This window comes from Arvicanthis niloticus, chromosome 22, assembly GCF_011762505.2.
Source record: "Arvicanthis niloticus isolate mArvNil1 chromosome 22, mArvNil1.pat.X, whole genome shotgun sequence".
Lineage (NCBI taxonomy): Eukaryota > Metazoa > Chordata > Mammalia > Rodentia > Muridae > Arvicanthis > Arvicanthis niloticus.
The window spans coordinates 49,470,024-49,491,557 of record NC_133429.1 but is presented as its reverse complement, the minus strand read 5'-3'; the positions used below and the strand labels follow the sequence as shown (position 1 = coordinate 49,491,557).

Below are 21,534 nucleotides of genomic sequence, written 5' to 3'. Positions count from 1 at the left end.
GCCCCATGGTGGATGATGTCAGTATCATGTCTGAATTCTGGTCTTTCATTTTCTGCTCAGCATTTGCCTTGCTGGGTCAGAGAAGCTCTTGGACTTGTCTTCCCAAGACCTTGCTCTGTATGTCTGTACATTTGTGGTGTTTTTCTCAAGTAAGGGATAAACACAGAAAACATTTCCAGGAAGTGGCATAGTCCTGGGTTCAACCCCAAAATGCCATTGTGAACAACCTCTTCAGATGTCCTAAGAATGAAAATGGGATGATGTTATCGGCAAATCTAGTTTAAGTGTTAAAGGATCTTTGAATTGGTTTCTAGTTAGGGTGTGACTCAGCCCTTAGAACACACTCTAATCCCTCTGGCTGGAATACAGACTCACCCTTCGTACCACCTTTCATCCCAAACAATGAAGGTAAAAGTAATTTGTAGAAGGAAGCACCCATGTTTGAAAGTGATGTCTAAATGAGTGGCAAAGTGATGAATCAGAGAGATTTGGCAGAATAGGATATGCCCACCTGCCATGAGAAGAGAGACAAAAGGGAAGCTACTTAATGGAGAGAAAGATAGTACAGAAGAAGAGAGTACAGAACAGGAAGGCAGTAGAGTTCATGGAGACAGTTCAGTGGAGTTGAGAGGGTGAGTGGAGCAGCACAAAGAGGGAGGAGAAGGCAGTTTTACTGGGACAGTTGTACAGGTTGCAGAGAGAAAGTGAGAGACAGAGACAGAGACAGTGGGAACAGAATGAGCTGGAGAATGAGGAGTTTGAATATTAGAAACAGACTGACAGAGATAGTTTGAGGCCTAACAGAGCAATTCAGAAGAAGCCCAGAGATGCCTGATTGGATCAGTCATCTTAGAAAGGAGTTTGAGCCAGAACAGGTGAGTTGAACCAGCCAGCCAGAGTTCAGTAAGCATCAGAGGCTGAAAACATTCTAGGCCTAGATTAGATTGTATGGATGCTCGCACCTTCCAGGACTAGTCTTAGATTAGCAGACAGAGGCAGTAAGCCTCAGAGACAACAATTCCAACAACCTAACAAAAAGTACTTTTACATAGGAGAAAACAGAAATTGAAACCCTGTGTTACAGGGCCATTCATTGTGTTTATTTTAAAATTTTACTTGTTTTGGTTTTAAGACAGAATCTGGGTACATGAGTTTGGCTGAGCTTGACTTTCTTGTCCTCCTGCCCCAGCCTCTGAGTGGTTGGCATTATTGATATATAGCACCACAGCCAACTTAGCTTGTTATTTGTAAGTGTTTTGTTTGTGTTGGGTTTTTTGAGACAGGGTATCTCTGTGCAGCCCTGGCTGTCCTGGAACTCACTATATAGATTAGGCTGACCTCAAATTTAGAGAGCTGCCTGCCTTTGTCTCCCGGGTGCTGGGGTTAAAGGTGTGTGTCACTACCTCATGTGCTACTACTGCCCAGCTATTTGTTCATATGCTTGTTTCTGAGACCTTGTCTCTCATTATATTAGTGCTCACCAGTAGGGTGTGCTGCCTGATTAGTGAGTCCCTAAAGTCTGCTCATCCCCACCATACCAGAGCAGCAACAACAGTGCTCTTAGCTTCTCCAATCTGGAGATTGCAGTCAGGTTTTTATTTTTGGGCATACAGTAGTTTACTCACTCAGCCTTCTTCCTAGCCCCTTCTTCCTTTCCCTCCTCTTCCTCATCCTCTTCTTCCTCCTCATTTTCCTCCTCTCCTGTCACCCCACTGACCTGTTCCTAACACCCTCCACATTGGCCTTTAGGTGGCACCCTTCTTCCTACTCCTCGTTCTCTTCCTCCTCCTCCTCCTTATCCTCCTCCTCCTCCTCCTCTTTATCCTCCTCCTCCTCCTCCTTATCCTCCTCCTCCTCCTCCTTATCCTCTTCCTCCTCCTCCTCCTCCTCCTCTTTTTCCTCTTCTTATTCTTCCTCCTCTTTCTCCTCCACTTCATCATCAGCTTCTACAAGAACCTACCTTACTTCTTTCATTTGTTGTGGCCCTCTGTGAGATGTGCACCTTATTAAGTCCCAACATCTAGTCTAGTGGTTCACTGTCATGGACCAGTCTGTTGAGGACCGCTTTGCCAAATGTTGGAACCCACACTGCCAAAAGCTTGGGGGTCAAAATTGTTAAAGCCCACACTGCTCCAAACTTTGGGGGCTAAATTGTCAGAGCCCGCAGTGCCCTAAGCTTTGGGGGTTAAATTGTCCCAGCTCATACTGTTGCTCTGGTCCACAGGTCAGGGTTTAGCAAGAGAGAGAGTGAGGGTGGACATGAAGAATGGAGACCAGACAGACTGTGATTCAGTCCCGTTTATTCTCAAGTCTCTTTTCTCTCTTTCCAAGTTTCTTTTTTTTTTTAATTTTTTTTATTTTTTATTGGGTATTATATTTACATTTCAGATTTTATCCTCTTACCCCACTTCCCCTCACCACCCAGAAACCTCCTATCCCATTCCCCCTCCTCATGCTTCTTTGAGGCTGTGCCCCCAACTACCCCCTTCCACTCCCACCTCCCAACCCTCACATTTCCCCCAACTCGGTGTTCGTCCTGCATAGGACCAAGAATCTTCTCTCCCACCTATGCCTGACAAGGCCATCTTTCCTCCATATACAGTTGGAGTCACGGGCCCCTCCCTATGTGCTCCCAGGCTGGTGGTTTAGACCTTGGGGAGCTCTGGTTGGTTGGTATTGTTGCTCTCCTCATGGGGTCACAATCACTTTCAGCTCCTTCAGTCTTCTCTCTAACTTCACTATTGGGAAACCTTTGATCAGTTCATGGTTAGCTGTGAGCATCTGCCTCTAAATATGTCAGTCTCTGGCAGACCTCTAAGAAGACAGCTATATCAGTTTCTTGTCATCATGTACTTACAGCCATCCACATCAGTGTCTAGCTTAGGTGACTGTACATGGGATGAATACCCAGGTGGAATCGTCTCCAGGTGGCCCCTCCTTCAGTTTCTGTCCCACGTTTTGTTTCCATATTTGCTCCCTTGAGTATTTTTGTTACTTCTTTTAAGTAGGACTGAGGCATCCCCACTTTGTCTTCCTTCTTCATGAGCTTCATGTGGTCTGTGAGTTGAGTCTTTACTGTTCCAAGCTTTTGGCTAACATCCACTTATCAGTGAGTAAACACCATGTGTGTTCTTTTGTGATTGGGTTAACTCACACAGGATGATAATTTCTAGTTCCATCCATTTACCTAACAATTTCTCGAATTCATTATTTTTAATAGCTGAGTAATACTCCATTGTGTAAATGTGCCACATTTTTTTGTATCTATTCCTCTGTTGAGGGACATCTTGGTTCTTTCCAGCTTCTGGCTATTCTAAATAAGACTGCTATGAACAGAGTGGAGAATATGTCTTTGTTATATGTTGGAGCATCTTCTGGGTATATGCCCAGGAGTGGTAGAGGTGGATCCTCAGGTAATGCTATGTCCAGTTTTCTGAGGAACCACCAGACTGATTTCCAGAGTGGTTGTACCAGCTTGCAATCCCACCAACAATGGAGGAGTGTTCCTCTTTCTCCACATCCTCACCAGCATCTACTATCACCTGAGTTTTTGATCTTAGCCATTCTGACTGGTGTGAAGTGGTATCTCAGGGTTGTTTTGATTTGCATTTCTCTGATGACTAAGGATATTGAGCATTTCTTAAGGTGCTTCTAGGCCATTTGAGTTTCCTCTGTTTAGAATTCTTTGTTTAGCTCTGTACCCCATTTTTAAATAGGGTTATTTGGTTGTCTGGAGTATAATTTCTTGAGTTCTTTGTATATCTTGGATATTAGTCCTCTATCAGATGTAGGATTGGTAAAAATCTTTTCCCAATCTGTTGGTTGCCATTTTATCCTATTGACAATGTCCTTTGCCTTACAGAAGCTTTGCAGTTTCATGAGGTCCCATTTGTCAATTCTTGATCTTAGAGCATAAGCCATTGGTGTTCTGTTCAGGAACTTTTCCTCTGTGCCTAGGTATTTGAGTGTCTTCCCCACCTTCTCTTGTATTAGTTTCCACGTATCTGGTTTTATGTGAAGGTCTTTTATCCACTTGGACTTGAGCTCTGTACAAGGAGATAAGAAAGGATTGATTTGCATTCTTCTACATGTCGACCTCCAGTTGAACCAGCACCATTTGCTGAAAATGCTATTCTTTTTCCACTGGATGATTTTGCTCCTTTGTCAAAGATCAAGAGATCTTAGGTGTGTGGGTTAATTTCTGGATCTTCAGTTCTATTCGACTGATCTTACTGCCTGTCTCTGTTCCAATATCACGCAGTTTTCATTACTATTGCCATATAGTACAGTTTGAGGTCAGGGATGGTGATTCCCCCAGAAGTTCTTTTATTGTTGAGAATAGTTCTCGCTATCCTGGGTTTTTTGTTACTTCAAATGAATGTGCAAATTGCTCTTTCTATCTCTATGAAGAATTGATTTGGAACTTTGATGGGATTGCATTGAATTTATAGATTGCTTTTGGCAAGATGGCAATTTTTTTTTACTAAATTAATCTTGCCAATCCAAGAGCATGGCAGATCTTTCCATCTTCTGAGATCTTCGATTTCTTTCTTCAGAGACTTGAAGTTCTTGTTACACAGATCTTTTACTTGCTTGGTTAGATTCACTCCAAGATATTTTATTTTATTTGTGGCTATTGTGAAGGGTGTCTTTTCCATAATTTCTTTCCCAGCCTGTTTATCCTTTGAATAGAGGAAGGCTACTGATTTATTTGAGTTGATTTTATATCCAGCCACTGTGCTGAGGTTGTTTATCAGGTTTAGGAGTTCTTTGGTGGAAGTTTTAGGGTCACTTATGCATACTACCTATCATATCATCTGCAAATAGTGAAATTTTGACTTCTTCCTTTTCTATTTGTATCCCTTTGACTTCTGTTTGTTGTCTAATTGCTCTGGCTAGGACCTCCAGTACTATATTGAATAAGTAGCGGGAGAATGGCCAGCCTTGTCTGGTTCCTGATCTTAGTGGGATTGCTTCCAGTTTCTCTCCATTTAGTTTGATGTTGACTACTGGCTTGCTGTATATATATTTTTTACTATGTTTAGGTAAGGGCCTTGAATTCCTGATCTTTCCAAGATGTCTAACATGAAGGGGTGTTGAATTTTATCAAATGCTTTTTCAGCATCTAGTGAGATGATCATGTGTTTTTTTTCTTTGAGTTTATTTATGTAGTGGACTACATTGATGTATTTCTGAATATTGAACCATCCCTGCATTCCTGGGATAAAGCCTACTTGATCATGATAAATGATTGTTTTGTTGTGTTCTTGGATTCGGTTTGCGAGGATTTTATTGAGTATTTTTGCATCAATATTCATAAGAGAGATTGGTCTGTAGTTCTCTTTCTTTGTTGGGTGTTTGTGAGGTTTAGGTATGAGCATAATTGTAGCTTCATAGAACACATTGGGTACTGTTCCTTCTGTTTCTATTCTGTGGAATTGTTTGAAGAGAATTGGTATTATGTCTTCATGGAAGGTCTGATAGAATTCTGCACTAAAACCACCTGGTCCCGGACTTTTTTTGGTGGGGAGACTTTTAATAACTGCTTCTATTTCTTTAGGGGTTATGGGACTTTTTAGATGGTTTATCTCCTCCTGTTTTAATTTTGATCCTTGGTATCTATCTATAAAATTGTCCAGTTCATTCAGATTTTCCAATTTTGTTGAGTATAGGCCTTTAAGTAGAATCTGACGATTTTGTAAATTTCCTGTTTCTGTTGTTATGTCTCCTTTTTCAGTTCTGATTTTATTAATTTGAGTACTGTCTGTGTGCTCTTTGGTTAGTCTGGCTAAGGGTTTGTCTATCTTGATTTTCTCAAAGAACCAGCTCCTGGTTTTGTTGATATTTTGTATAGTTCTTTCTTTTTTAATTTGGTTGATTTCAGCCCTGAGTTTGATTATTTCCCGCTATCTACTCTTCTTGGGTGTATTTGCTTCTTTTTGTTCTAATGCTTTCAGGTTTGGTATCAAGTTGTTAGTGTATGCTCTTTCCAGTTTATTTTTGTGGGCAGTTAGAGCTATGACTTTTCCTCTTAGTACTGCTTTCATGGATTCCCATGAGTTTTGATATGATGTGTCCTCATTTTCATTAAGTTCTAAAAAGTCTTTAATTTCTTTCTTTATTTCTTCCTTGACCAAGTCATCATTGAGTAGAGCATTGTTCAATTTCCATGTGTATGTGGGCTTTCCATTATTTTTGTCATTATTAAAGACCAGCTTTAGTCCATGGTGGTCTGATAGTGTACAAAGGATTATTTCAATCTTTTTGTATCTGTTGAGGCCTGTTTTTTTTTTTTTTTTTTTTTGACAGTTGAGGCCTGTTTTGTGACCAATTATATGGTCTATTTTGGAGAAAGTACCATGAGGTACTGAGAAAAAAGTTATATTCTTTTGTTTTAGGGTGAAATATTCTATAGATATCAGTTAAGTCAAATTGGTTCATAATTTGTGTTAGTCTCATTGTGTCTTGGTTTAGTTTTTGTTTTCATGATCTGTCCATTGCTGAGAGTGCAGTGTTGAAATCCCCTACTGTTATTGTGTGAGGTTCAATGTATGCTTTAAGCTTTAGTAGTCTCCTTTATGTATGTGGGCACCCTTGCATTTGGGTCATAGGTGTTCAGAATTGTGAGTTCCTCTTGGTGCATTTTTCCTGTGATGAATATGAAGTGTGTCTTTCCTTATCTTTTTTGATTACTTTTGGTTGAAAATGGATTTTATTTGATATTAGAATCGCTACTCCAGCTTGTTTTTTGGGACCATTTGCTTGGAAGATTGTTTTCCATCCTTTTACTCTGAGGTAGTGTTTGTCTTTTTCACAGAAGTGCATTTCCTGTATGCAGCAAAATGCTAGGTTGTGTTTATGTATCCAGTCTTATAGTCTATGTCTTTTTATTGAGAATAGAGTCCATTGATATTAAGAGATATTAAGGAAAAATAAATGTTGCTTCCCGTTATTTTTGTTATGGCCGTGGAGTTATGTTTGTGTAGCTATCTTGTTTTAGGGTTGTTGGAAGATTACTTTCTTGCTTTTCCTAGGTTGTAGTTTCCCTTAATGTGTTGGAGTTTTCCACCAATTATCCTTTGAACTGCTGGATTTGTGGTAAGATATTGTGTAAATTTGGTTTTGTGATGGAATATTTTGGTTTCTTTTTCAATATTGATTGAGAGTTTTGCTGTGTACAGTAGTCTGGGCTGGCATTTGTGTTCTCTTTGTGTGTGTATCATATCAGTCCAGGATCTTCTGGCTTTTATAGTCTCTGGTTAGAAGTGTGGTATAATTCTTATAGGTCTGCCTTTATATGTTACTTTATGTTTTTCCCTTACTGCTTTTAGTAATTTTTTTTGTACATTTGATGTTTTGATTATTATGTGGTGGGAGGTATTTCTTTTTTGGTCTAGACTATTTAAAGTTCTGTAAGCTTCTTGTATTTTTATGGACATCTCTTTCTGTAGGTTAGGAAGGTTTACCTCTATAATTTTGTTGAAGATATTTACTCATTTTTTTAAGTTGTGAATCTTCACTCTCATTTATACCTATTATCCTTATGTTTGGCCTTTTAATTGTGTCTTGGATTTCCTGGATGTTTTGGGTTAGTAGCTTTCTTTGTATTTTGCATTTTCTTTGACAGTTGTGTCAATGTTTTCCATGGTATCTTCTGCACATGAGATTCTCTCTTCTATCTCTTGTATTCTGTTGGTGATACTTGTGTCTATGACTCCTGATCTTTTTCCTAGGTTTTCTATCTCCAGGGTAGTCTCCCTTTGTGATTTCTTTATTGTTTCTACTTCCATTTTTAGATCCTGGATGGTTTTGTTTAATTCCTTCACCTGTTTGGTTGTGTTTTCTTGCAATTCTTTAAAGGATTTTTGTGTTTCCTCTTTAAGGGCTTCTACCTGTCTACTTGTGTTCTCCTTAAACTCTTTGAGGGTGTTATTTATGTCCTTCTTAACGTCCTCTTTCATTGTCATGAGATGTGATTTTAATTCTGAATCCTGCTTTTCTGGTGTGATGGGCTGTTCAGGGCTTGCTATGATGGGGGAACTGGGTTCTGATGATGACATGCAAGTTTGGATTCTGTTGCTTACGTTCTTGCACTTGCCTTTTGCCGTCTGTTTAACTCTAGTGCTAACTGTACTCATTGTCTTTGACTGGAGCCTGCCTTTCCAGTTATCTTGCCTGTGTCTGATTTCCTCTGAGTCCAGATGTCTCTGTGATCTTTTAATCCTGAGCTCCAGCTGCTCTGAGCACAGTGGTTTCTCTAGGATGTCTCAGGATATGGTGTCTCAAGGTAGCAGACCAGCTAGGTGTCTGCTGTTCTGGGTGCAGTGTCTCCTCTAGGATGTCTCAGGATAAGGCATCCACTGCTCTGAGTACAGTGGCTCCTCTCGGATGTTGTTTGTCACTCTGAGTTCAGTTGTTTGTCTGATGCTTTGGGTTCAGTGAACCTTCTAGGATGTCTCAGGATCCAGTGTCCACACAGGAGCAGACTAGGTGGGGGGCTGCACCAGGCCTCAGATCCGAGAGAGGGGTGGAAAGGGAGTGGTATTCCACAGGGGCAGAGTTTGGGTGTCTGCTGGGATCTGAGTGCTCCCTGCACCCAGCTATGGGCATAGGGCAGTGTGTGGGTGTTCTTCCCTACCACTCTGGGTTCAGTGGACCCTCTAGGATGTCTCAGGAAGGATCCAGTGTCCACTCAGGAGCAGACCAGGCAGGGGTCTGTGCCAGGCCTTAGACCCTGGAGAGAAGCAAGAGGGGAGTGGTATCCTGCCGCTCTTGGTTCAGTGGACACTCTAGGATGTCTCAGGAAGGATCCAGTGTCCACATAGCAGCAGATCAGGCAGGGGTCTGCACCAGGCCTCTGATCTGGGAGAGAAGCACTTTCCAAGTTTCTTGTTCCTAGTTGAAGTCCCAAGTTTTGAGTTCCTAGTCCCCAGTTCCTAGTCCCTAGTGCCTCCAAGTTCCAAGTATCCAGACCCTCTTCTGTCTGTCTCTTGCCTTTTATATGTCTCACTTTTAAGTCACACTTTTAAGTCACACTTTTAAGTCACACCTTTAAGTCACACACACCCAAGGGAAAATCCTGGGTATATTAAACAAGATGTTATCAGAGTGTGCTCAGCTATTGTAGGCTGTTGAAAACATATCTCTTGTCAGAGTATATGGCTCAAGATGGCTGCAAAGATGATAGTTGTCTTTTGTCGGCTCCCCACAGTAGGTCTTAGACAAAATAGTGGTCATAATTCCGATACACCCGGGCATTTTAAAGAAGTGACCATGGCCACGACACATCTGAGAGGCATAAACACCCATGTTTTGTGAATGCAAGCAAAGCCAGAAGGATGGACCATGGTAATGACAAAGATGACAATGGGGGCTCTGGACAGAACTCTAGGCAGAGATCTCTTCCAAGTATGTGCTGCTCAGTCACAAATGCCAGAAACATCTCCCAGAAATCCCTTGGCTTCCAGGCTGACCTTGTCCTCGGCATCCAGAGATCCCTTGGCTTCCAGGTTGACCCTGTTTCCTGCATCCTGGAAGGTTCCCACATGGCTCACTGTGTTGGTTATGTCCTTTTCGAAGAAGCCAATCTCCATTATGGCCAACACTGATGCACTCCAAAGGGAGAGTCCTGTGGTGTGCATGAGGAAAGGGATGCATTATACAGAATAATAAGAAGAAACAAAATCTGGTCCACACATAATGTAGGACCTGGGTTGATGAGAAAGCCCTGGGAGCCAGAAAGCATGGCCCTTGGGGATAAAAACCGCAGTGATGTTATTTGTGGGAATGTTTGTGTATTGCTGCAGAGATATGGCATTTTCTCCTCTCTCTGGTCTGTCCCAAGGCACCAATAACACCTCTCTATATGTCAAACACATCTACTGGATCAGTAGGCCTTGCTCGGGCTACCTCCTCACACCTCGGTTCTCTTCCTCAGCAGGAAAGGTGCTTCAATTCTTGCCTGGACCCCAAACAGTACTGACCTGCCAGCCTCCCACCTCCCAGGTTCATCACATCTTGTGGGTGAGGAAAGGAAGCAGTTTTCATTTTGTTTTATTATTTTTTTTTCTGTTGTGCTCCCCCTCCCAGGCTTCTCAGATCTTTGAGAAATCTTGCCAGTAAAGATCAAATCCTTCACACAGAGACAAGATGCAGACAGGTATGTGGGTAGTATCTCTGACTCCCCCTACCCCCATCCCTACACTCATTCCTTCACTCTTTAGAGACTATAGCCATGCTCAGTCTCCAGTACTTCTGAGGTCCTGTTCCTCTGCTGCTCAGCTGCTTTCTCATCAGATTAGATGTTCAGCCCACACCCTCATGTAGCTGTCTGGCCAGCAGACCCCAGAGTTGGGTCCCAGCCCACGATGAAGTCTTGCTTGTTTAGGTGTGGCTCACCAACACCTGCATCTTACTGTATGAATTCCACAGGCCCACTATGGCCACCAGCTACAGCCAGAAGGTTTCAAAGAGAACAGGCTCCAAACTCTGAATCAAAATGTACCTGACTGCTGCTCAGACTTGAAAAACTGTGGGCAGTGAGGGCTGTGGTTGGCAGGGCATTCTGTAGGCTTTGGCATGGCATCCTCAGTTTCCTCCCTGAATACTGGCCTTCTGGAATTTATTTTTGTCCCACCTTAGTTCTTTGAATTGCTTTACTATTCTGATAGACAAATGTTCTTGGCTATTTCCTGTCCTGCTCCCAAAGGAAACACAGCTCATTATTCAGCAAAACCTTCTTGATTTCTTACACCTCCTCTGCCCACCTGAGAACCTATACCTACATAATTCACAACAATTTCTCTGCCCTAACCAAGTTACAGGCTCCAATTAAAGTCTCGGGGGCCAGCCAGCAGCATGGAAACAGGGACTTTCTGAACAAAGGCAGTTGCTATTAATAACCAGGAGGAGGTATAAAAATGCATTTATAGCCACCTGTGCCTAGTGGGGCACAGCTGTACTGTGAGCTACTTCAGAGGTGGATCCAGAAAACCACAAAGTTAAGGTCATTCTGCAGGGCAGCAGGACCTTGTCTCATAGCAGGGCAGCAGGACCTCGTCTCACAATGAAGTTTTTTTCCTTTCTTCTCTAGAAATCTGGTGATATAGCTCATCAGTGACATCCTGGGCTCAGTTCCCAGTTCCCTTCCCCCACCCTACCCCAAACTCACATTTAAGAGAAAAACATCCTCTCTGAATCTAGATTTTTCTCATTAGGCTTAGAATCCTTCTCAGAAACAGGTCATTTTCCCATGAGCTGCAGGAGAGACAAAGGAGAAGGCAAGAAGGCTTTAGTGACCTAGCTGCAGATTAACTTCATAGAAAGAGGAAGTAGAGTCTCTAGAGAGGAAGTCTGACTTCCTTAGCAAAAAAAAAAAAAAAAAAAAAAAAAAAAAAAAAAAAAAAAATGGGGGGGGGGGGAAGGAAGGGAAAAATACAGACTTCCACCTCCTCAAGATGCCCTTTCCCCTGGTAGAATCAGACTGTCATAACTACAGCCATCTTGAGTTGTTTGTTTTCTTGAAATTTTATGTCTATGAGCAGTGCCTATGACTAGCTTTCTTAAGACACAGTAGAAAAGGGAATCAGATTCCATTAGAGATCCCATTAGCCATTTTGCCAGCCCTCCATCTTGAGTTGTAATCACCATAAATAAATTTGACTAACCCTTGTCGGATTTTTTTTTAACACAGATTCCCAGAAAGCAACATTATTAAATGGAGTTTGGGGAACATTTCCCTGCCATGAAATGACAGGCTTGACACCTTGAACCTGACTAGTGCAGGTGAAGAATGGAGAAAGAACAGACAGACAAAGACATGTAGAGAAAAGATGGCATCAGGCGCCCTGTGTCAGCACTGAGAGTCCTCAGCTACCTCAGCTGCAACCTCAGCCCCTAAATCATGAACAGCAAGGGGGAGGGGCCAGCTAGTCCTGTCTAAAGGAAGCTGTCTCAGGCTGGAAACTTCCAGAAGGCGGAAGCTGCAGTTGCTAGTATTTACACACTGGTCAATCATCCACCAACCCCTGAACTTTGGCCAGTGGAAGAAGGCTTTGCCAATTCTGAGCCTGGCCCATATAGAGAAAAGCTGTACCAGTTCCCAAGGGGTTGAGGCCTCTACCTTGTCATGGCAGTACCTGGCCAACAGTACAGATTCACCGAGAAAAACACTCATGCAGGGCTTCCTCCTTCCCTATATTGCTTTAATGTCTCCAGTGCTGGTATCATGAGGGTGTGCCATCATGCCTTGCTGTCAATTTTTATTTGAACACTAGATACAAATGCTAACATTACACATGATAATGGAGTACATTGCAACACTTCAAGCAATTCATTGTAAAACTTACAATGGGTGTTAGTTCCAACATTGGAGTCTTAAAAAACAGGATGACCAAGATAAGATGTAAAGGAGCCAAGAGTCTCCAAATGCTCCTGTGGAGTTCATTCAAAGAACATTGTCCATGCTGTTCTTTCAAACAGAGGAAGACCTTTTCATGACAGCTCACTCCTGTAACAGGAATTCTGGAAAGCTGATGCAGGTGGAACCCTATGAACTCAAGGCAAGCCTGGACTACTAAAAATGAGGTCCTGGGTTACAAGAGAGGGAGACGGAGGTTGGGGTAGGGGGAGAAAGACACATCACACACACACACACACACACACACACACACACACACACACACACACACGTTATCTTCCTACCCTGGAATATAAAGCCATTTCTGGATTTGAGAGCAATAAGACTACTTTGATTCATGCAAGCTGGGTTAGAAAGTGGTAACCATCATATGTGCTGGGGACCTACATCCAGTTCACAGTTGCCCTTCGGTTGGTGTTTCAGTCTCTGAGAGCCTCCAGGGTCCAGGTTCGTTGTCTCTGTTGATCTTCCTGTGGAGTTCCTATCCCCTCTGGGGCCATCTGCTTGATCCTTCCCCCAATTCTTCCATAAGAGTCCCCAAGCTCTGTCCAATGTTTTCTTTTGGACCTCTGTAGCTGTTTCAGTCAGCTTCAGTCTACTTTTTACACGGCCCAGGATCACCTGTCCAGGGGTGACCTGGGAATTACGAATGTTATTCCCACATAGGGGATTGGACCTTCCTCTGTCCATTAGCGACCAAGAAGATGGCCCCATGGATGAGTTGTCTGTGGGCAATCCAGTGCAAGCATGTTCTCAGGAGAGATTCTTCCTCACTTGTGTTAGTTGACAAGAACAAACAAGGGTAACAACTTACAAGGAGGGCCTCTTGAGGGGAAAGTCATTTTCTTCCCCATATCAACTCTGGGAGTCATGATGTGTCTGGGATCCCAGCCCCATCACCTTGTGTTCCTTTGAGGTCAGCCTTCCATGTTTGGGGCTGACCCTTCTACCTTCCCAGGAGCTGCTGTATTAGGAGGGCACCAGCTCTCCCTGTCCCCTCCTGTAGTTGTCCTGAGTCTAAGTGCAGGTGTCCTAAGATTCTCATTATGTTCACATTGTCCTGGTTTGTGACTCCAGTGTGCAAGATGCAGAGATACAAGGGGAACCTGGGACTGGCCATGGGGCCTGTGTAATGACATACACCTGTATTCCCACATGGGTCCAGGATCAAAGAGCTTAAGGGAATAGACCTGTGTTATTTAATTGTCAGAGGAGTTTCTTTTGGCAGCAAGATAGGGAGAGCCAAAGGGCATTGAGATATCAGAACCCAGAAACAGTGGTCAGAGAAGAATATCATAGCAGCCTACATCTTGTGCAAGGCTTCCAGGCTCATTTTGACTCAGAGTATCTCTCTCTGCTTGTCTTTTATAAGCCATGTGGCTCTACCTGGTGGCACTGGTGGGCCTGTGGACAATCCTGCAATTTTTCAGGGAGAGGCAGGTGGTGAGCCATCTCCATGACAAGTATGTCTTCATCACGGGCTGTGGCTCAGGCTTTGGGAACCTGCTGGCCAGACAGCTGGACAGAAGAGGCATGAGGGTGCTGGCTGCATGTCGGAAGGAGGAAGGAGCCAAGCAGCTGAGAAGCAAGACATCTGAGAGGCTGGAGACAGTGATCCTTGATGTCACCAAGACAGAGAGTATTGTGGCAGCCACTCAGTGGGTGAAGGAGCGTGTTGGGAACAGAGGTACCATTGAGATTCATATTTGTGTTTTCAGTTTATCTCCCTGTTTGAAAGGAGCCTCCCCTTCATATTCCTCGGCAAGATCTTTAGTGGAGTTGGGGGCCTTGAAGTAACCCAGCATATCATCTGATCTCTCTGTCCTCTCTTTAGGCTCTACCATCTGTCTCCCAAGTCCTGTGGCCTTGGCCATAAGGTGCCCTGGTGAGGACTTACCCTCTCACATCCCTGTCTCTGCTCTGTCATCTTTTCTATACAGAAAATCTAGATTGCTGGATGCCAAGAGCCAGGTTAGCACAGGGTCCCTTCCTGAGCAGAGGATTGGACTTGGCCCTGTGCCGTGTGTGCAGGACCTCTGGAGCCATGCTGCAGTGGATCTCCTGAGTCAGCAGCATACCTGCTCTTACCTGTCAGCTGTGTCCTCTGTGAAGGGAGACATGATTGTTCTGTGCACAGAGCAGGCAAGACCAGCTTAAGGACTGACTTTGGAGTCTAAATACTAGGAAGGGGGTTGCTATTTCTTCATTAATTATTATGGGCAAAAGAAGAACCTTGATTCAATAGAAATTTAAAGAAAAAATTGAAAATATGATTCTTGTTCACAACACTGTGGATCATAAAATTAAAACAAAATTAACCTCTATTCTTACTATCTTGACATAAAATTTGTACACATTTTAATTTTATACAGGGTTAAAAATATGTGAATTGTTTTCACTTAAAAATGATTAATTTTACTACTTCAAGATCATTTCTTCAAATAATGATGGTCAGCAATTTTGAAACAACCCTTAACACAACTTCAAGAATTTAAATATGTGAGGAGTTGGGAGTTGGGGAATAGGTGGGGGACATCCTCATAGAAGCAGGAGGTGGGGGGATGAGATAGGGGGTTTCTGGGTGGAAGGGCAGAATGGGGTAAAGGGATAACATCTGAAATGTAAATAAACTATCCAATAAAAAATTAAAAAAGAATTAAATATATCTTGGGGCTGTGTCCCGGCATCCTCGGCACAGTCTTCTTTCTTTTCTTTCATTATCATTACTGTTTGTAAAAATGTCTCCTTGTCTATCGTCCTGTTTTTGTGTTTTGCAAACACCTCAGGAAAGTTGCTCAATATATTTAAAAAACTTTTTATTTAATTTTTGATAATTCATACACAAGTACAATATATCTGTGTTACAACCACCCAGCCCACCTTCTCCCCAGCCACACCTTCTCCCCAGCCACACCTTCTCCCCAGCCACACCTTCTCCCCAGCCACACATTCTCCTGTCTGGTTCCTCTATCACCCTTCTTTCACACCCTTCTCTCAGTTTCTTCTTTTTAGAATATAAGGCGTCATGTTTGATAGACCATTCAGTGTTGATGCTGAGCCTGCCAAGGCCGACTTTCTTCAAAGTACAAATGCAGCAGGACCTTTAGTTCATGTGTCTCAAGTTCCATTAGAATACTAGCTTCTCCTTTCTTCTTTTATCCACCCCTCACCTCATTTTCATTCGTCTTCTCTTCTGCTTCCTCCTCTGCAAAAATATTAAAATCTGTAAGATGTAAACATACTTTCCACGCATCCCTCCAGAGGCATAATATGTCTTGGATCTCCATCCTTGCTATTGGCAAACATGAGGTGGGTGTTTGTTGAGCAGAAAGCCAACCTGTCAAGAATCAAAAGAAGAGGAAGGTATCCACACTGTGAGCCGTTTCTTCCTGGATGGGATGCAACAACCCTGCTGACAGTATGCTGTTATTTGTTCACTCTCCATCCAATGCCTGTATGAATGGTCTTACCTTACTCTGTGGAATGTGAATTTTAGTTAAAACTAGTCCCATGATTCTTTCTTCTTCCCACTGTTCCCAGGACTCTGGGGTCTGGTCAATAATGCTGGCATTTCCACCCCCTCCGGTCCTAATGAGTGGATGAAGAAACAGGACTTTGCAACTGTACTGGATGTGAACCTATTGGGCATGATTGAGGTGACTCTGAACATGCTGCCCTTAGTGAGGAAGGCAAGGGGCCGAGTGGTGAATGTTTCCAGCACTGGGGGTCGAGTGTCTTCCATTGGAGGAGGTTACTGCATCTCCAAGTATGGTGTAGAGGCCTTCTCGGACTCCCTCAGGTATTAGATGATTATGAGGTCCCATGGTGACCCTTCAGCAAGGTGTTTTATTTTAATTGCAACCTTGGAGAACCCTTCATGAACAGTGTTTTTCTCCTGGTTTGCAGTACTCTCTACCTTCTCCTCTTTGTAGTAATGTGGTCAGTAGCTGGGCAACCACTCTCCATTCCTTTGTCATGTGACTGAGGCCTGTGTTCACATACACTTGTCCTGCTCAGGAGGCCTGCCCTGTGGAAACACCAGGGTCATTATTGGCCAAGAGCATAGGTCCCATCTTCTATGGTTGGGGATACCCTGGTGGTGTGAGTATCACACTCATCCCACCTCCTAGTGTTTACCAAGTTCTTGTTTAAAATCCACAATTCCCATATTCTGGCACAACAAGGGGATTTTTGACCCTAATAAACAAACACAAAGACCAACAGCAGGAGCAACAAAAATGCTGACAACTGAAAGTGTGAAGAGGAGAGCAGAGAAAGAGAGTATGATCAAGACTTAGAGATTACTAGCAATTGTGACAGTTTAGTTTGTCATATTTCTGGAGGGCTTTGCAGCAGGGGTCTGAGGTAAGTGTCAAACACTGAGAACAGAACAAGACATCCGTGGTTAAAATGTTAGCAGCCTGTGCCCAGTGTGACTGCTTGCAGAGTTCTGTTAATGCTGTGTCATTCTGGAGTAAAGGGCAGGTTAGCCCTGGCAGCTGGGTATATTGTCACAGGGTGACTTTTGGAGGGTCTGAGATTCTAGACAAGTTTGTATACCATACTGATGTCATGTCAATCTGTAGCCTTTATCTTATATATTATACATCATTACACAGAATTTGCCTGCCTTATACCACTGTAGCAAACTGAGTTAGATTTCCTGCTAGCTGCAAGGCAAAATAACCTCTAAATGTGGGATACCATGACTGCCTACACAGAGTAGCCCCTGAAGTCATCTGAGGAAGCCAAAAAGGAACTGCCTTGAGATTTCCTTAGGCAGTAGTTGGAAAAGGTGAGGTTCAAGAGTGATGGGGAACTGACTTAGGCAAGTCTAGTGAGCCCTGTGTACAGTATATGGACAACCTACCTGTGTCACAGAACTGAATATTTAGATTTAGACCAGTAAGCCACTTCTGTGTGACATTGGAGTGACATTCAAAAGCACAGAGACGATGCCCTTGCCACAGGTGACATCCCCATCTGCTGCACATCCCAGACCCCAAAACTTGTGAACTTTTCTCTCCAGTGGATCATTGTGTTGCCAATTGTATTACTTTGTGCAAAAGACCTCTGATGTCTTAGATGACCTTTGACTGCTGTCTTACAGGAGAGAACTCTCCTATTTTGGGGTGAAGGTGGCTATCATAGAGCCTGGTGGTTTCAAGACCAACATCTCTGATGTCAAGAGGCTATCACATAACTTAGAGAAGCTGTGGGACCAGGCCACCCCAGAGGTCAAGGAGATCTATGGCGAGAAGTTTAAAGACTCCTGTAAGTGACCTGTAGGAACCAAAGGCAAGCCTCATCCTCCACTGAGTCTTCTGTGCTTTTCTGCTACTGGGACAAAGTCTGGCCCAGGCTATTTTTCTTCATTAGTCTCATTTCCTTGGGAGCCTATGGGATTCTGGTCACATGAAGAGGTTCTGGTTTCTAGAACTTTGTTTCCTCTTAACCTGTCATTGTCATAATGGTGAAGGTAAAACCAGGGATGGAGCTATCAGATCACCACTTTCCATGAGCTTGGCCTTGTTCTCACCAGGAGGAGAGAATGTGAGGCTATTCTGCTAGATTGACCTCTGACACAGGTAGCTGAGTGTGCCTGGCTCTTCCTTAAAGCTGTTGCCTTGAAGTTGTTGTAGACCTTTCTGAGAAACTGGGAGAGACTAGACTTAGGCATGGCTTCTGAGTGTGGGAGACATGTATTGTAGAGAAGCCCTCTTTGGTTGGTCACATAACTGGTGTAGTGGAATGTGGAGTCAACTGGAATAATCTCTCATTCTAAACAGGTTTTAAAACAGTAAAGTTATGGTCGAACACATTATCAGAAGACCTATCTGTGGTGACAGACTGCATGGAGCACGCTCTGACTGCCTGTCACCCTCGCACTCGATACTCAGCTGGTTGGAATGCCAAGGTCTTATTTCTTCCTTTGAGCTACCTGCCCACATTTCTTGTGGATGCCCTTTATTATTGGAATTTTCCAAAGCCTGCCCAAGCACTCTGAATCTTCATGTGTTTGCAGACTTGGGGAAGTAGCATGGGTCGAGGCTGATAAAGATGCTGGGACACATTGTTCACAATATTCACTGAAATAATTCTGCTTCCATACTACTTAAAACCAGTAAAGTTCAGAGGAAAGACCCAAACAATTCTGCCAAGGAGTAGTGATATAAGGGGGCTGGCAATAGCCTGTGAAGTTGGGCAGCTTCCTAAGGCTTGCTTCATCATAGTCTAGTCTGAGAATCCACAGAACTGCAGAAGTTGTAAACACCTAGGACATGCTTTGCCTCTGGCCCCTTTCCTCATGATGTGCATGGGCCTGGCTACTCATGACATCATGGAAGATTGAGAGAATCCACTTCACAATCATCTTTCTCCATGGTGTCAGGTGGAAGGGCCACCACCAGCACTTCATGCCCTAATGCTGCATCAACAGGCTGTGGTTAGCAGGTGGGATAGAATCTGGCTAAGATAGAAAACACAACAACAACAACAACAACAACAGTAATAATTATCTTAAAACCATGGCTTTCTTTGTATTTCTTTCCTTTCAGAATAAAAGTTGAAAGATTACTCGTGTCCTGTGTTTTGAACTAGTTGAGCAGTGTGGAATACTGGGAGACAGAGTTAGGGGAGAGGGGACTGCCTCACTGAGGGCTAGCAAGAATGAGCTGGATTATTAACCTCTGTACCTGCTCAAATCTTCCCACTACAGAGGAGAGTGGCTATTGCTTCCCTCCCAGGATTTTGAAGTATTCTGGGTCACAGGATAAAGCAGAAGAATGGGCATCCAGGAGATGCCTTGGGAGATACTGGCTATACCCAGGTTTTGTTCTGTAGTCTCACTAGCTCACCATCTCAATATTCTGTGTACCACTCCTCATGCTCTCTGACCTCTGCTCGCCTTCTATCGCCTCTTGGTGGATGGTGTCAGTACCATATCTGGATCCTGATCTTTCACTTTCTGCTCAGAATTTGCCTTCCTGGGTCAGAGAGGCTCTTGGACTTGTCTTCCGAAGACCTTGCTCTGTATGCCTGTAGGTTTGTCGGGATTATCTCTCAAGTAAGGGATAAGCACAGAAAACATTTCCAGATAGTAGCAGAGTCCTGGGTTTAACCTTAAAATGCCATTCTGTGCAACCTCTCCAGATGTTCTAATGTCTTCCCTAAGAATTAAAATGAAGACTATGTTTTCTTTGGCAAATCTAGTTTAAGTGATTACAATCTTTGAACCAGTTTCTAGTTAGGGTGTGACTCAGCCCTTAGAACACACTCTAATCCCTCTGGCTGGATACAGTACAGCCTTAGTACTCACCTTTAATCCCAAACAATGAAGGTAAAGGTAATTTGTAGAAGGAAGCACCCATGTTTGAAAGTGATGTCTAAATGAATGGCAGACAAAGTGATGAATCAGAGAGATTTGACAGAATAGGATACGCCCACCTGCCATGAGAAGAGAGACTAAAGAGAAGCTACTTAACGGAGAGAAAGACAGTATAGAAGAAGAGAGTACAGAAAGGGAAGACAGTAAAGTTCTTCGAGACAGTTCAGTAGAGTTGAGAGTGAGTGGAGCAGCACCAAGAGGGAGGAGAAGGCAGTTTTACTGGGACAGTTGTACAGAGATAGGTTGCAGAAAGAGAGAGAGAGAGAGAGAGAGAGAGAGAGAGAGAGAGAGAGAGAGAGAGAGAACAGAATGATTTGGAGAATGAGAATTCAGAAAATTAGAAACAGATTGACAGAGATAGTTTGAGGCCTAACAGAGCAATGCAGAAGAAGCCAGAGATGCCTGATGAATCAGTCATCTTAAAAAGGACTTTGAGCCAAAACAGCTTAGTTGAACCAGCCAACCAGAGTTCAGCAAGTATCAGTGGCTGAAAACTTTCTAGGCCTAGATTAGATTGTATGGATGCTAGCACCTTCTAGGACTAGTCTTAGGTTAGTAGATGGAGACAGCAAGCCTCAGAGACAACAATTCCAATGGGCCAATAAAAAGTACTTTTACACAGGAGAAAATAGTGATTGAGACCCTGTGTTACAGGGCCATTCATCGTGTTTGTTTTAAAATTTTACTTGTTTTGTTTTTGAGACAAAATCTGGGTACATGAGTTTGGCTGAGCTTGACTTTCTTATCCTCCTGCCCCAGCCTCTGAGTGGCTGGCATTATTGTTATATAGCACCACACCCAACTTAGCTTGTTATTTGTAAGTGTTTTGTTTGTGATGGTTTTTTTTTTTTTTTTTTTTTTTTTTTTTTTTTTTTTTTGAGACAAGGTATCTCTGTGCAGCCCTGGCTATCCTGGAACTCACTATATAGATTAGGCTGACCTCAATCTCACAGAGAGCTGCCTGCCTCTTCCTCCTAAGTGTTGGAGTTAAAGGTGTGCGTCACTACCTTATGTGCTACTACTGTCCAGATATTTGTTCATATGCTTGTTTTTGAGACCTTGTCTCTCATTATATTAGTGCTCACCAGTAGGGTGTGCTGCCTTATTAGTGACCCACTAAAGTAAGCTCATCCTTCCACACCAGATCAAGAAGAGCAGCAACAACAGTGCTCTTAGCTTCTTCAATCTGGAGATTGCAGTCAGATTTTTATTCTTGGGCAGCCAGTAGTTTATTCACTCAGCCATCTTCCTAGCCTCTTCTTCCTTTTCCTCCTCTTTCTCTTCCTCCTCTTCTGCCATCTCCTCTTTTTCCTCCTTCTTCTTTTCTTCCTTCTTCTCTCCTGTAACCCCACTGACCTGTTTTGCCACCCTTTACATCAGCCTCTAGGTGGTGGTCTTCCTCTTCCTTCTCCTGTTCCTCCTCCTCCTCCTCCTCCTGTTCCTTCTCCTCCTCCTCCTCCTGTTCCTTCTCCTCCTCCTCCTGTTCCTCCTCCTCCTCCTCCTCCTCCTCCTCCTCCTCCTCCTCCTCATTTTTCTCCTCCTACTTATCCTCTTCCTGTTCATCATCAGCTGCTACAAGAGGTGATGGGAAAGTGAGAGAAATGAAGAACCTGTGTGTCCTCCCCATGATGGGAACTTAAACAGTTTTTGTAAATAAAAACAGTCCCAAAGCTTCCCTGGGGTTCCCCTTCCCTTTCAGTACCAAGAGAGTCTGTGAAGGCCTCTACAC

At 43.3% G+C, this 21,534-nt stretch overlaps 1 protein-coding gene across 1 annotated transcript; it reads left to right on the top strand.

The window, feature by feature from the left end:
• Positions 1-13,625: 13,625 nt before the first annotated feature.
• LOC143436335 (retinol dehydrogenase 7-like) lies at positions 13,626-18,994 on the top strand. Its single transcript, XM_076920546.1, has 4 exons — positions 13,626-14,105; positions 15,959-16,217; positions 17,529-17,692; positions 18,208-18,994. Exons 1-4 carry the CDS (start codon positions 13,793-13,795, stop codon positions 18,423-18,425), a joined length of 954 nt encoding a protein of 317 aa, XP_076776661.1. The 5' UTR covers positions 13,626-13,792; the 3' UTR covers positions 18,426-18,994.
• The last annotated feature ends 2,540 nt before the right edge of the window (positions 18,995-21,534 follow it).

Excerpts from the sequence above, each read along its gene's own strand:
- LOC143436335 (XM_076920546.1), top strand. The coding sequence starts at position 13,793 with ATGTGGCTCTACCTGGTGGCACTGGTGGGCCTGTGGACAATCCTGCAA. Across the intron at positions 14,106-15,958 it reads GGAGCGTGTTGGGAACAGAG|GACTCTGGGGTCTGGTCAAT; the intron begins GTACCATTGAGA and ends CACTGTTCCCAG. Across the intron at positions 16,218-17,528 it reads GCCTTCTCGGACTCCCTCAG|GAGAGAACTCTCCTATTTTG; the intron begins GTATTAGATGAT and ends GCTGTCTTACAG.